The 15,760-nt window shown below is 52.1% G+C and overlaps 1 protein-coding gene across 1 annotated transcript; it reads right to left on the bottom strand.

Annotated features, from left to right (window-relative positions):
• Positions 1-1,498: 1,498 nt before the first annotated feature.
• Positions 1,499-15,340, bottom strand: ZNF554 (zinc finger protein 554). The gene is made up of 5 exons (XM_014741056.3): positions 15,265-15,340; positions 9,652-9,726; positions 6,491-6,617; positions 5,111-5,302; positions 1,499-4,358 (listed from the first exon to the last, which is right to left on the bottom strand). The coding sequence occupies exons 2-5, from the start codon at positions 9,679-9,681 to the stop codon at positions 3,172-3,174; spliced, it is 1,536 nt and encodes a 511-aa protein (XP_014596542.3). The 5' UTR covers positions 9,682-9,726; positions 15,265-15,340; the 3' UTR covers positions 1,499-3,171.
• Between the last annotated feature and the right edge of the window lie 420 nt (positions 15,341-15,760).

The raw sequence follows: 15,760 nt of genomic DNA, 5'->3' as shown, positions 1-15,760 counted from the left end.
GCAAAGGATGAAAGGGTAGGGGTGGGCAGCGGAGTGACAGCCCCCATAAAGGCGTGTACATCCTCCTCAGCGGAACCTGTGACTATGTCACCTTACAAGGTAAAGGGACTCTGCAGATGGGCTAAGTCGAGGCCCCTGGGATGGGGGTGACCCTGGATTCCCGGGGCCCAGGGTCCTGAGCAGAGGGAGGCGGGAGGGTCAGAGGCCGAGATGGAGACGCTGCGCTGCTGGCCGTGAGGCCGGAGGAAGGGGCCCCGAGCCCAGGACGCAGCGCCTCTGGAAGCTGGAGGAGGTGGGACACGCTCCTCCCCTGGGGCCTCCGGGAGGACCCGCCCTGCCCGCCCCGGGTTTAGGACTCCCAACCTCCAGAACTGTTACAAGAATAAATTGGTGGTTTCAAGTCAGTAAATCTGTGGCAATGTGTTACCGCAGTCCCGGGGAACTCACACAGTGGGTCTGGAGCGAAGATAGCATTGCTTGGTGAGGGGCACAAATAATTCCTGTTCCCATCCCATCTCGCATCAGATAATTCTGAGCTTTCCATGTGCTCCTTCAGCATGGCTCTGCTCCTACTATCATACATCTCGACAGTTTTTCAGAGAACATCTTTGCGTCTTTCTGTTTGAAATACAGTCATGTGTCACTTAACGGGGATGAGTTCTGAGAAACGCATTGTTAGCTGATTTTGTCATTATGCAAAGATCATAGAGTGTATTTACAGGAAATAGCCTGCTACACACCTAGTGTCTAGGATACTAGTCTTACGGGACCACCATCATGCATGCGGTCCACTGTGGACTGAAACATCGCTATGCGGCACGCGCCTATCTAGCTCTTCGGGACTGAGGATGTTCTGACCAGAAATTTTATCCCAAAACATTTGGAAAATAGCAGAACGTTAGATTTCTGCATTCCTCATGAAGGCATATATTAATAATAACCACAACATAGGGAGAAGGGGGGACACTTAAAACTACTATGAAACATTTCAATCATACAGAACAGGCAGGAAATAACATCTTGAATACTCATATATCTACCACTAAGCTTTCCTAAATTCTATCGGTTTACTATATCTATCAGATTTTTTTTTTTGAGGAAGATTAGCCCTGAGATAACATTTGCTGCCAATCCTCCTCTTTTTGCTGAGGAAGACTGGCCCTGAGCTCACATCCGTGCCCATCTTCCTCTACTTTATATGTGGGACGCCTGCCACAGCATGGCCTGCCAAGCGGTGCCATGTCTGCACCCGGGATCCGAAGTGGTGAACCCCGGGCCGAGGAGAAGCGGAACGTGCGCACTTAACTGCTGAGCCACCGGGCCAGCCCCCAGATTTCTTGAAAGAAAGAAAATATTATAGATAGAGTTGAAATGTCCTGTGTGTCACCTCCAGGATCCCATTCCCCTCCATCTCCTCCCAGGGGGAAACCATAATCACAAGCTTGTGTTTATTATTGCCATGCCAGACATACAGATCCATAAACTGTGTATAACATTATTGTCCCAGTTTTCAAATTTTATAGAAATGCCATTATGGTATACATACTCTGCTTTTGACTTCTCCATCCCTCAAAAATGGCTTAATGTGGATAAATCACAATATATGTTTAATTATAATGTTTACTGTAACAAAATAAAATGCCAAAGAAATTAAAACAGGAAATACACCTTCTAAAATTACCAGAAATATAGTCCTCCAATACAAATAAAAGATAAGAAGTATCAAAAATGACATAAAATACATTAGCAGAACTAAAGTCAACATCATTTATCACAGCAATAATTGGCATAAATGTATTCATTTAAAAAAAAAGAATCCTAAAATAAAATCCAACTATATGGTAAAGATGAGACACAGGAGATTTAAAAAGTTGAAATTCAAAGGAGGTGAAAATTTATACCAGAAACAAACAGATTACTTTTGTTTAAAAAGCAGAGGTGGGGGCCGGCCTGGTGGCGCAGCGGTTAAGTTTGCACATTCTGCTTCGGCGGCCCGGGATTCGCCGGTTTGGATCCTGGGTGCAGACATGGCACCGCTTGGCAAGCCATGCTGTGGTAGGCGTCCCACATATAAAGTAGAGGAAGATGGGCATGGATGTTAGCTCAGGGCCAGTCTTCCTCAGCAAAAAAGAGGATTGGCAGCAGATGTTAGCTCAGGGCTAATCTTCCTCAAAAAAAAAAAAAAATCCAGAGGTGGAAAGTAGACAAAAAGATCACTTCAAAATGATACACGGTATAATTCACAATGAAATGCTGTCACAAAATAGTTACCCCAAGACCAGTGCTGGCGTGGGACCCGGAATATGGTATACACCCAAAAAATGTTGATGGTGAATGATGCCGATGCATATCAGGGCTCTTGCTCCCTACTCTGGCAAGTACATCGCACACTTGGGACTTTTCCCAGGCCACCAAAGGTCGCTCCACCGCTCCCTATCCCAAGTTCTACCTACCATCTTGGTACCCATAAGCCTCCCTGACTGGTTGATGAAACTCGAGATCCCTCGAGGTTGCTTTTTAGTCACGGTCAGAGTGATTATAGCATAACCAAACAAAACAGAAAAATGCAGAAAGTCACAAACAACCAGATAACCCTGACGAATAAACTCTGTTCATGTCTCCACACCTCTGTCCGGCCTTTGTCCATTTACGTGGATATTTTGACTTCACTTGATAGAACTGCACATTCCAGTTTGCACTTTTTCTTTTTCACCGCGCAGCCAAGGCGCTTTCCGTCTTTGCGTACGCCCTGCATTTCCATCGTAGTGTGCGAGACGAGTCAGAACCTAGCTAAGCAACCAACAGGGATGGACGGATTAAGTAAAATATTGAAACACGACATTGAAATGAAAATATTGATTTTTGAAACAAAAAGTGGAAACAGAATGCCTTTTGTTTCAACCACTAAATTCATGTGATAATTCTCAGCAAAACCCCATTCCACGTTTGTGTTCGCATTTCCCGATCTTTTCCTAGAGGATGGAGCTCATCGGGTACCGCTCAGTGGCAATTTCCCCCATTAAAAGGCCCCTTCTCAGATCCGGACTTCAGTGCTTTCCTTTGAGAGCGTGGCATAAACCTACTGCTTTTCCAGGAGTACACCAGAATGAAGTCTAATCATATTTATGTGGTAGAGCGCTAAAAGATGCTTTCCGGGGGAGTGAGCAAGCTCTAAAATCCAATAAGGTGGCTGCTCTGATAGAAAGCTTTCCCACAATCAATCATTTTGTAGGTCTTCTGACTAGTGTGAGTTTTCTGATGGGTGACGAGGGACGAGCTCTGGCTGAACGCTTTTCCGCATTCGTTACAGCTATACGGCTTCTCTCCAGTGTGCGTCCTCTCGTGCCTAACCAGGGAGGACCTCTGGCTGAAGGCTCTCCCACACTGACGACAGTCATAGGGGTTCTCGCCCGTGTGAGTTCGCTCGTGCTGATTAAGAGACGACCGGTCGCTGAAGGCCTTTCCACACTCGTGACACTCGTAGGGCTTCTCGCCTGTGTGCGTCCTCTTGTGTAAGATCAGGTAAGAACTCTGGCAGAAGGATTTCCCGCAGTCTTCGCATTTATAGGGCTTCTCCCCCGTGTGGATCCTCTGATGTTGGGTAAGAGACGAGATCCTGTTGAAAGCTTTCCCACACTCACTGCACGCGTACGGCTTCTCTCCCGTGTGAGTCCTCAGATGTCGGGTGAGGGTGGAGCTGTGCGTGAAGGCCCTCCCACACTCCTGACACTCGTACGGTCTCTCGCCCGTATGAATTCTCTGGTGCTCACTCAGAGAATGCCTCCGGTTGAACACTTTCCCACACTGGCGACATTCAAAGGGCTTCTCCACTGTGTTAATTTTGTTGTGTATCGTAAGAGCCATGCCGCGATTAAATGGTTTCCCACTTTCCTCGTATGCCGACATTTTCTCCCCTCTTTGAGTTCTTTTGTGTTGAATGATGGGACTATTCTGGCCGAGGTCTTTTCCACATTCGTTACTTTCACAGGATCTCCGGTCTGTGTATCCCGTCTGAGGATGGTTTAAGAATGGATCAGCTACCAGATTCTCAATATCTAGGTCACAGTTGTGGAAATGTTTTCCTACAGAACCTCCCTGGGATAAAACAGGGTCTGAGCTCCGATTATAGTTTTCCCCAAATTCGTACTGCGCAGTAGCGCTCTCCTGAGCAAATGCCTTCACGCGGATGTACGCCATTCGCCTCAAAAGCCTCTGGGGGTCTTCCTGGTTCTCCTCAAGTCGACCACATCCCCAGCCTTCTCTGGGGAGCTTTATGATGTTCATACCACCAGGTGGTTCTTCCCGCCAAACCACCTTCTTGTAAATTGACTCATGGTTTTCCGGTCTGTTCTCCCAACCTGAAATAAATTGAGGGGGGAATAAAAGGAATGAAACTTCTAACTTAAGAATGGTGGGACAAAAGAATTTCCAATGTATACAAGGCACATGTGGATTCATTTGCAAATATCAGCTTTCAGCATGGAATAAGGATAGGAAAAGAGAGATGGATCAGTATGCTGGTGTGCCGAGGAGAGGATGCAGCCGAAGAAGTTTGATGACGATGGGAAACGGGAAAAAACATAAATGTAGAAGGAACCACTCTACAAATAGGGGAATAAGAATGGCAGAGAGATGGGGGCCGGCCCAGTGGCGTAGTGATTAAGTTCACACCTCCACTTCGTCGGCCCAGGATTCAAGGGTTTAGATCCCAGGCACGGACCTACGCACCACTCATCAAGCTGTGGCAGTGTCCCACATACAAAATAGAGGAAGATTAGCACAGATGTCAGCTCCGCAACAATCTTCCTCAATCAAAAAGAGGAAGATTGGCAACAGATGATAGCTCAATGCCAATCTTCCTCACCAAAAAAAAAAAAGAAGAAGAAGAAGGAAATGGGATGTTCTTTTCTCTGCACCCAAAGAGAGGGAGTAGAAGCAAGTACGTAAAAGGAGAAAGTTGCTGGAGGATGAACTGAAGGCATCTGGGAAAGTGCCACCAAGGACCTCGGCTTTCTCCTTATACAATTGGTGCCTCTGTGGAGAAATCTGTGACCAACAGTCCCCATGACGCTGCTCCCATCCCAATGGCTCATATCTGCCTGGTTCTCACCTGGACAAGAAGCTTGGGGAATCCCTTTTTCTCCCATCCACATGGCTTCTCCTTGCTCCAAGTGGAAAGATACAACTGGTTGAAAGAGCGAATACGTAGTCCACGGAGAGAGACTGGTGACTCGAGAGGTTTGTGCTGGGGAAGAGGTACCATCCTCAGCACCTGATTCAGGAATCAGGTTCTTCAAGGCTTCTGAGAGAGAAAAAGCACACTGGAGTGGTAGCACACTGACCAAGCTAAAGATTTTATTTTCCTAATTAAAAAATTGTGGATCTTACATTTTCCCCAAAGAAGACATACAAACGGCCAATGATGCTCGACATCATTACTCATTAGGGAAAGGCAAATCAAAGCCCCAGTGAGATGCCACTTCACACCTATTAGGGTGGCTAGAATTTTTTTAAAAAGCAAAAAGAAAATAAGCATTGGAAAGGATGTGGAGAAACTGGAACCCTTGTGCACGGCTGGTGGGAATGTAAAATGGAGCAGCTGCCGTGGAAAACAGTTGGCAGTTCCTGAAAAGTTAAACATAGAATGACCATACGATCCAGCAATCCCATTTCCAGGTATAAACCCCAAAGAATTGCAAACAGGGTCCCAAAAACATGTTTGCACACCTGTGTTCACAGCAGCATGATTCACAATTGCCAAAAGGTGGGAGCAACCCGAGTGTCCATCAACAGGGGAATGGATGAACACAATGCGGTCCATATACACACTGGAATATTAGGCAGCCTTAAAGAGGAAGGAGATCCTGACACCTGCTCCAACGTGGATGGACCCTGAGGACGTGATGCTCAGTGACATGAGCCAGACACAGAAGGACACTCACTGTGTGGTCCACTCACAGGAGGTCCCCAGAGGAGCCACATCCACAGAGACAGAAAGTGGACGGGGGGCCAGGGGCTGGGGGAGGGGTGGGAGTCAGTGTTTCATGGGGACAGAGTTTCAGTTTGAGGTGATGAAAAGGTTTTGAAATGATGCTGCTGGTTGTACAACACTGTGAATGTAATTAATGCCACCAAATTGCACACTTACAAATGGTTAAAAAAGGCAAATTTTATGTTATATATACTTTATCATGATAAAAAAAATGTTTTTTAATTACAGCTCTTCTCCTGGGCAGAGAGAGTCCAAATGCCCAGACTGTGTCCCCACCAGGAATCAGAGATGCCATCTATGCCCTAGCTAAGATCAGCATTTCACCAGCAGCTCCGGCTATCACAGACCGAAGAAACCAGCAGACCGTGAGCCCCACGGGGGCAGGGACCATGCTGTCTTGTTCACCCACAAACCCCACTTCCTACCATCACTCTTGACACCCAGCGCATGCTATGAAGCGTTAACTGCAGAGCACAGGAAGGATGGCGCCGGCCTTACCCAGGGAGGCCAGGTTCCTGCAGGTCTCCAGCATGACCTCTCTGTAGAGTGTCCTCTGAGCCGGGGCCAGCAGCTCCCACTCCTCCTGCGAGAAGTCTACGGCCACATCCTGGAAGGTCACCAGCTCCTAAAAGGCCACATGGGTTCTGCTCAAGAAGGGCCACCCCACCCACGCTCGCAGGAGGGGGGCTGAGGGTGGTGGCACCGGGGACTTCAGACTGAGCAGGGAGCACGTTCAGAAGTCAGATGCCACTAGCACCTGGGGGGGTACCTGTCATCAGCTTACTGTCAGAGGATGTCCAGACCCTGGGCCCGCCGTAAACACAGCAAGGACGCCCGCGCACAGGTCTGACGGGATTTCGCCCATTTCTTCTTGAACTGGTGATTCTAACTTTTGGATCTGTGAGTATGACACTCGCACTTGGGAACCTCCCCCGGCTGACACTGAAAATTGATAGACCCGCGGCTCTGCCATTGCACGGTCATGAGATGGATGGCAGGTCTCTTACTGACCCTTCTGGGGTCTGGCCTCACGTTTAATGGAGAGGAGATCTCAACCTCACAGGGTTGGAGCGAGGGCTAATGAGTTCACGTCGGCCACGGCACCCGCCACTGATCCGGTCAGAGAACCGAGAAGCCGCAGCCAGCATCCATGTGACCAGGGGGGTCATCGCCCCCGACTTGAGCTCAGTGGGGACTGGTTCTCGGCCGCCATGACTTGGAGGGGCATGTCCGAAGGCACAGATGGAGTAACAGGCGGGATCTGCCACTCCACCCCCGACTCGCTGAAATGTGGCGAGAGCATCCTTTGGGATCAGGCAGGCGGAGGGGGCATGTGGATGTTTGCTGCCTGGCCGACTCCTGCAGCATCCTCGTTCTGAACCGGAGGCTGGGCTGCTGTCTGTCATGAGGGCTGAAAATTACCCGCGGAATCTGAAAATGACAGATCCACTCCAGGGGAACGGGCCTGCCAGGTCCACCCCCCCAACCCCCCCCCAACCCCCCCCCCCCCCGCCCCCGCTGGTTTGGGCCATCCTGGCTGAAGTGAGGGGTTTTTTTTTTAAATAAAAGCTCATTTCTGGTGATGCCTTTGGTCTCTTTCCCCTCCCCTCAGGAGGAGAAAGGGCTGGAACATTCCCAAAGGTGAGCTTTGAGGTGGACCAAAAATATTCAACGTTTCTGTCGCTCATTCCTTCCAGCGGGAGAACAGGTTAAATTAGTTCCCAAATTTTAGACGAAGCAGAAAAAAACAGCCTTTCTCCAGCCAGCTGCAGCTGCGGCTCCTCCTCCTCTGCCCCCCGCATTCCAGCTGGTTCTTCCCGGAGGTTTCAGGTTAACCCTATGATTGCTAAGCTCGCTGCAAGGGTTTGAGTAACTTCGCAGTTAAAAGAAAAAGGCACAAAAATGACGGCTTTGTATTTTGTGACAATTACATATGGATGTATAGTAAAAAGTTAGCATGAAATATTATTGTTTTTCTATTTATTAAATATAATAATATATTCACATTATTATAATATATAATTATATTAAAATTATTATTATGCAAATATATTATTATAATTTCACAATAGAGAGATCATCTCAATCAAGGAAAGCTGGGGGAAAAAAGTCCTAGTGGGACACAGCTTCTTTGCTTTTTGCTGTCCTGCTGGGCAGGTTAAAATGTAGACTCTTTAAATATTAAAAACCAAACAGGGGCCAGCCCGGTGGTGCAGTGGTTAAGTGCGCATGTTCCGCTTCAGCGGCTCAGGGTTCGCGGGTTCGGATCCCGGGTGCGGACATGGCACCGCTTGGCAAACGCCATGCTGTGGTAGGCGTCCCATGTGTAAAGTAGAGGAAGATGGGCACGGATGTTAGCTCAGGGCCAGTCTTCCTCAGCAAAAAAAAAGAGGAGGATTGGCAGCAGTTAGCTCAGGGCTAATCTTCCTCAAAAAACAAAGAAACAAGTCTCCACAGCTCGTGATTTTTCCTGCGGTCCGTCTCTATGTGGACGCTGAGACAGACAAGGGCCCAGCGGTCTGGCCTTGAGGCGTCTCTGCTTTGCTGCCGGGAAGACAAGCTGCGGGCTCCCTCTGGAATTGTGCACTCACAGATCCTCTCTGCCTGCACGGGGGCCGGGCTGAGACCTGACTGTTCCCCAGGCTCACCTGGAAGCTGGTCCAGGTGCAATGACCAGGGCTTTGACTTGGGGACCACTGCAGATCCAGGGGCCCTAACCATGACAACATCATGGATGCTGGCTGAAATGTCCACAGAAAAGGGCTGGACCATCTGGAACTGAACAGTCGATCAGCTCTATATTTCTGACGCAGAGACCAACTGCCTTCCGAAACTTGCGGCTGCCACCCAAAGCCTCGAGGTAGGGGGGTGGGACCCCGTCACCCACTTCTGACGGATCTGATGTCCCAAGTGTCTGATGGCTGCCTCTGCTTCGCTCAGCTTTCTCCTGATACACACACCTTACCGAGGAAAGCAGTTTCACTATTAAACACAGTCGTCTCCAGCCTTAAAAAGGAAGGAGATCCTGACGCCTGCTACAACGTGGATGGACCTGGAGGAGGTGATGCTCAGTGACATGAGCCAGACACAGAAGGACACACACTGTGTGGTCCACTCACAGGAGGTCCCAGAGGTGCCACATCCACAGAGACAGAAAGTAGATGGGGGGCCAGGGGCTGGGGGAGGGGTGGGAGTCAGTGTTTCATGGGGACAGAGCTGCAGTTTGGGGAGATGGAAAGTTCTGGAGACGGATGGAGGGGATGGTGGCACAGCAACGTGAATGTGCTTCATGCCGCTGAGCTGGGCACTGAAAAACGGTTACGATGGTACATTTTATGTTACGTGTATTTCACCACAATTTAAAAAAAATTTAAGTAAAGAGGATGGCACCTTCCGGGGTGGCCCCTCTGGCTCTATAGGCGAAAGTGTGGGGTCTCAGGCTGCGCGGATGCCCCCAGCCCTAGGAAGGAGGCACAGCTCCCCTGTCTGGAGAGATGCCTGCTGGATGCAGTGGGCGTCTTTGCTACGCTTACGAGAAGCGTGAGGACCTGGACGCAGACGCTCACAGGGAGGTCCCCCTAGGCCCCGGCATAGCAAGGGGGCTGCCTTCCCTCTGGACACATGGACGCCTCCTGGGGGAGGAGGAAGTCCCCACTCACCTGGGGCCAGGGGGGCAGGTGCTCAGCCATCCTCTCCTCTCGGAGGGGAAGAAGCAGGTTTCTGGGCAGGCAGAGCTGTGGGGGGAGAAAGGCCGAGTGAAGAACAGACCCAGGTCGGTCCCCAAGCCCGGAATCTGGCCTGGCGACCCCTCCAACTGCCCGAGGTGACTCTCACACACAGATCGTGGTCAACGGCCGCCAGGACAGAGGCCAGGAGTCTTAATGGCTCCAATTCATGGATGAAGACACTGACGGTCTTGGAAGCAACCAATTCAGCTGAGTTTACAAAGTGCACGAGTTCTATCGTGAAGCACCCGTGCTAGGGTCCTGGGGCCACGAAACAAAGGACCACACACAAGGGCCTTAAAACAACAGAAACTTGTCCTCTCTGTTCTGGAGGCCAGATGTCTGAGGCCAAAGTGTTGCAGGGCCGCGCACCCTCCGGAGGCTCCAGGAAGGAGGGTCCTTCCTGCCTTTTTCAGCTTCCAGGGGCTCCAGGCATCCCTGGGCTTATGGTCATGTCATCACCCGTCACTGCCTCATCATCACGTGGCCGTCTTCTCTCTCTGTCCCTCTTCTTCTTATAAGGACACCAGTCCCTGGATTAGGGCCCACCCTACGCCACGGTGACCTCATCCTAATTTAAACCAGTTATCTCCACAAAGACCCCATTTCCAAATAAGGTCAAGTTTTGAGGTTCTGGGCGGATGCGAATTTGGGGGATACCATTCAACCCAGTCTGACCTCCCAGAAGCAAACTCTGGAAGGCTCTGTCCTGATGCCGGCAGGTGGCCCACCCCCTCGCCCGTCTCAGGGTCACCCCTCCCTCCCCACAGCGGGCCCCCAGACTCCGCCTCTCCTGGACTCCTCTCTTTTCTGCTGGACTCCTCTGCCAAACCCCGCTGGCACGGCAGCAGGAAGGATGGAGACGGGTCTGTCCCCACCCACAATCCTGGCGCCATGTCCCCTAGATTTGGGTGTCACCGTGGAAGCAAAGAAAGGAGAGTTGACCCAGGGTAGCGAGCCCATCAGTGGCTGTTACCGGAACGCGTCAGCTTGAAATGACGGCAGGGCAGCGGGCGTTTATTGAGTGCCTTCTGTGTGCGAGGCTCGGTGTGTGAGGTCACACCTGTCCGTCCTCACCGTGAGAAGCAGGAACACGTGCCCCTTAGGCCTGGGGGGGGATTCTGAGCTCCCCACACACCCACGGGGCCCCCTGCCCTTCCGGGGGATCGGGGCTGTGTCCATTCTGACGCCTCTGCACAGTGACAGGCCTTCCTCCTGGATCAACTTCAGTCGGGCCCTCGGAGCCCTCGTCTCAGCGGGCCTCAACCTCCGGGCTTCCCAGGGCCTCTGTGCATCACTCAGTCTTAGCAAGAACCCTGCTAAGTCACGTTAGCCAGAACCCCCCACCCTCCCTGGTATATGATCGCCCTGGACATTTGATCAGACCCCTCACCCCCACCCAGGCCAGGTCGGATGGCCGGCCTGTCTGCAGCGGGAATCAGGCCAGGTGGGTGAGGCTCGAAGGAGAAGCAGGACATTTGCACAGCCCCAAGCTCACGCCCCCACGATATTTATTAATTACCATCACGGTTTTCAGATATGTCTGTACAGTCGTCAGTATTTCTCCTTCCGGGAGGCGGCGCAAACCTCCGTCCCCTTCAGCGTGGGCCGACTGACCCGCTTCCAACAAACAGAGCACAAAAAGGGAGAAAGAGTGACTTTCGGGTGGGGAAGCTCCACAGACCCCACCTTCACCAGATGATCGAGGTTCGGATCACCGGGGATGAGGGGTGGGCATCAGGGACCCTGGACATGACACGAGGAGGACGCCTCGTCCCTGGGGTGTCTTCCCCCAAAATCACGACACGACGTCAGACACACCCCACCTGCAGGCAGGCCGTCCTCCCGAAGCCCAGCCCGGCGCTCTCAAGTGTCAAGGCCATGGACCACAAGGAAAGTCTGAGGAAGCGTCACAGACGGGGGCAGACAAGGACTACACGTCACATGGGATCCCGGATGGGGTCCGGGGCCAGAAAAAGGACATGAGCGGAAAATCGGGGGAAATCTGAATAAAGTTTGCGTCTAGCTAATAGCACAGAAGCAATGTTAATGTCTTAGTGGGTTTTTTAAAAAAATTGTATTGTGGTGACAACACTTGACACGAGCTCCATCCTTGGGACAAATGTAAGCGTACAATGCAGTGTCGTATTGACTGTAGGCGCAACGTTGTCCTACCTCCCTGGACTCGTGCATCCTGCTAAACCGAAACTTTACACCTGTCGATGAAGAACGCCCCGCTCCCCTCCCCCAGCCCCTGGGAAGCACATTCCGGCTAATGCCTCAGTTTTAATAAACGTTCCACGATAAGATGTTAACATTAGCGGATGCGTTCCACCGGGGCGGTGTCACCCCTGAGATGGTGCAAATCTGTTCTTAGAGGGGTGGGGAAGAGGAAAAACAGCGTTCTTTTTACATATAAAGCACAGCTCTCCATATAGCGCATAAGCTGATATACAGCATGTCTGTCTGTCGTTACGGCCTGAAACGTGTCCCTCCAGGGTTCCTACGCTGACGCCCTAATCCCCAGGACCTCAGAACGTGACTATATTTGGAGACAGGGCCTTTGAAGAGGTAAAATGAGGTCCTTAGGGTGGGCCCTAATCTGATCTGGCTCGGGTCCTTTAAGAGGAAGAGATGAGGACACAGACACGCACAGAGGGACGACCACATGAGGACACAGGGAGACAGCGGCCGCCCACGCGCCAGGGAGAGAGGCCTCAGGGGGAACCAGCCCTGCCAACACCTGGACCCCAGACTCCAGCGCCAGGAGAGAACCAACGTCTCTGGTTTAAGCTGTCCACCTGTGGGGCTTTATGGCAGCCCCGGTGAATGAACACATCCTTGGTGTTAAAACGTCATGGGGGAGATGGCGTCCATATCGGCGTGCTCTGGCTGTGTGAGACGCCACCACGGGGGAAGCTGGCGATGCATCCATGAGACTCTATCCTGTTTCTGCAACATCTCATGAGTCTATAATTAATTAAAAATTAAAAGTTAAAAAAAAAGGTAGCCCCGCCCCCAGTAAAGAATTTCATGGAAAAGGGTAATTAAGAAAAACGTGTCTACAAAGGCTCCTTGGGGGTGATAATGGGGGAAAAAAAAAAAAGAGAGAGAGAGAACAGTGCCGGAGGGAGCTGGGGAAAGGGACACAGGAAGGCTCCGGGCCACCTCGGCAATTCTTCTGTGATCTAAAATGATTTCTAAACAAAAAGTTCACTTAAAGAAGAGACATTTCTCCAAATGGCCGATAAGCACATGAAAGGGTGCTAGACTTCACGAGTCGTTAGGAAATGCAAATCAAACCCACAGTGGGACAGCAGCTTACCCCAGCCAGGATGGCTAAAACCAAAAAGACAGACAATAACAAGTGCTGACAAGGACGCGGAGAAACCAGAGCCCCGTGCACGGCCGGCGGGAATGGAAAACGGTGCAGCCACTGTGGAGAACAATCGAGAGGTCTCTCAAAAGGTTAAACATCGTTTCCATCTGACCCGGCAACGCCACTCCGAGGTGTCCACTCGGAAGAAATGAGAATACACGTCCACACAAAACCTGTTCACAAACATTCACGGCAGCATTATCACAATCGCCAAAAGGTGCAAACAACCCCAGTGCCCATCAGCGTCCAACAATGTGTCCATCCGCACAGTGGAATATGACTCAGCCATGAAAAGGAACGAAGCGCTGACACACGCTACGACGTGGATGGACCTTGAAGACGTCATGCTAAGTGCAGGAAGGCGGACACAAAAGGCCACATATTGTAGGACTCCATTTATACGATGTCCCGCAAAAAGATACATTCAAGTCCTAACCTCCAGACCCTGTGAATGGGACGTTATTTGGAAATAGAGTCTTTGCAGATGGAATTAGTTAAGATGAGGTGATACCGGAGTAGAGTGGACCCTAATGCAATATGACTGGTGTCCTTTAAAGAAAGGGACACAGACACACAGGGAGAAGGCCACACGACAGTGGAGGCAGAGATCGTGGTGATGCAGCTACAAGTCAAGGGGCACCACGGGTTGACAGTCACCACCAGAAGCTGGGAGAGGCAGGAAGTGTCCTCCCTGAAGCCTTCGCTGGGGAACTCGGCCCTGCCACACCTTGATCTCGGATTTCGGGCCTCCAGAACTGGGAGAGAATAAAATTCTGTTGTTCTAAGCCCCTTAGTCTGTGGTGGCCCGTTACGGCGGCCCCAGGACACTTGTACGAACACTGAAGGCACAGAGAGGCCACGCTCCTTGCCCACCCCGTAGCCTGGGTGCCAAAGGGATTCTCTGCAAGTGCCCGGGGGGTTGACAACCCTGCCCCCACACTGCCTGGGGTTCCCTCTCTGCTCTTAGGACTTTAAATTGCAGTTCATGGCTATGGGTCCGAGCCCCAGTCTAGCCTCCTCCTGGCTCTTCCAGAGCCATGCTCTCCCACCCATCCTCCTCCCTCAGCGGTGGATGTCAGCCACCCCTTTAGGCCCCCTCACCCACCCAGGCCTGCGGCACCTGCCTCAGGATCCTCCCTCTCAATGCTCAAACCACCAAAATTCACCCTTTTGTCACAAGAAAGGCCCGATGCGGACTTCCTCGCACGGAAAATGAAATCAACTCCAGGGAAGTGGGGAGGCCAGTGTGCTTGGTGCTGGGACACTGGGAGAACGGCCAGCTGCTCCCTCATTCCTTGGCAGGTGTGCCTGGGCGTGAATGCAGGGGACCCGTATAGCTCCTGGCTAGAATCACATTGCTAAAGTGTAAGCCAGGGTCTCCCCATCGCACTCTGGACCCTGGGCCGGGTTGTCTCTGGGGGCCGTCCTGGGGGTTGTGGGGGGATGAGCAGCATCCCTGGGCCCACCCACTGATACCAGGAGCACCCCCATTGTGACGGCCACAGATGTCCCCGACACCGCCCAGTGTCGCCTGGGGCAGGGAAGCAGAATCGCCCAGGTGAGACCCCCTGGCCAGTCCAAGAAGGAGCCCGAGTGGGTCTCCATTCAGAAGTCCAGGCGTTCCAGCCCCTCTGCCTTTACCAGCAAACGGCTTTGCCCCATTCTCCTTTCAGATGCCTGGGAGCTCTATTCCGCACAGAACAGGTTTGCTCCAGCGGGTCTCTCATCCAGGGGCTTTCCCACAGGGTAAAGGTCACACTTTGTCATTCTGGGTGCTGGGCGGCCGTGGCAAGCTGCTCGGCCTCTCTGACTCTCCTGTTGCATCCAGAGTGACAGGTGGCGCAAACCCGCAGGGGAACGCCCAAGGCCACCCCCCACCCCGACCCCCGCCCGGGCCTCCGCCCCCCGCCCCCTGTCCACCTAACGTCCCCGCCGGGGCCAGGCTCGGGGTGGCGCCGCGGCCCGGACCAGGGGGTCCCCAGCGCTCCGGCCCCAGGTGCGGAGGCAGGTGGCACTCAGGGCGCAGCGCTGGGGCGCCACCGGGTCCTGCCGGGGTCCGCCGCTGCAGAGGTGCTCCGTGCACCCCGTTTTGGGGACCCCCCCACCTCCGGCTCGGCCCCACCGCGGCCGGAGCAGACGCCCCCCGCCCGAGCCCCGCATTAACTCACGCCGCCGCCGCCGCCCCGGACGCGCGCCCAGGACGGCTCGGCATTGCGCCTGCGCACCCCGAGGCCGCGAACTACAAGTCCCAGAAGGCGCCGGGAGCGGGACTGAGTTCCTGATTCAAGGGGGAGGGGGAGGGGAGGGGGATGCGAGTTGAGCCACAGCGCCCTCTCCGGGCGGGCGGTGTCTCTGCAGGACTTTAATGTGTCCTGCGGCTGCGCACATCCTCCGACCCCAAGAGCGCGCACGCGCTCCCGAGGCAGTTCTGGCGCATGCGCGGCCTGTCTAAGGAAGAAAATCTATTCAGTACGGTGTCTGAGAGAGAAATATTTGCCATTAAAATAATTATTATTGCCATTTGTTAACAAATTATATAAATATATAATCCATTATATCTTAGTAAAATTGTTTTAATAATATTTATTATTAATATGTTGACATTAATATTCCATTAAAATAAAACTACTACAATTAATATATTGATATGGTATAAATAACATA

Source organism: Equus caballus, chromosome 7, assembly GCF_041296265.1.
Source record: "Equus caballus isolate H_3958 breed thoroughbred chromosome 7, TB-T2T, whole genome shotgun sequence".
Taxonomy (NCBI): Eukaryota; Metazoa; Chordata; class Mammalia; order Perissodactyla; family Equidae; genus Equus; species Equus caballus.
Note: the sequence above shows the minus strand (reverse complement) of the source record. Positions and strands in the feature narration are given on the sequence as shown.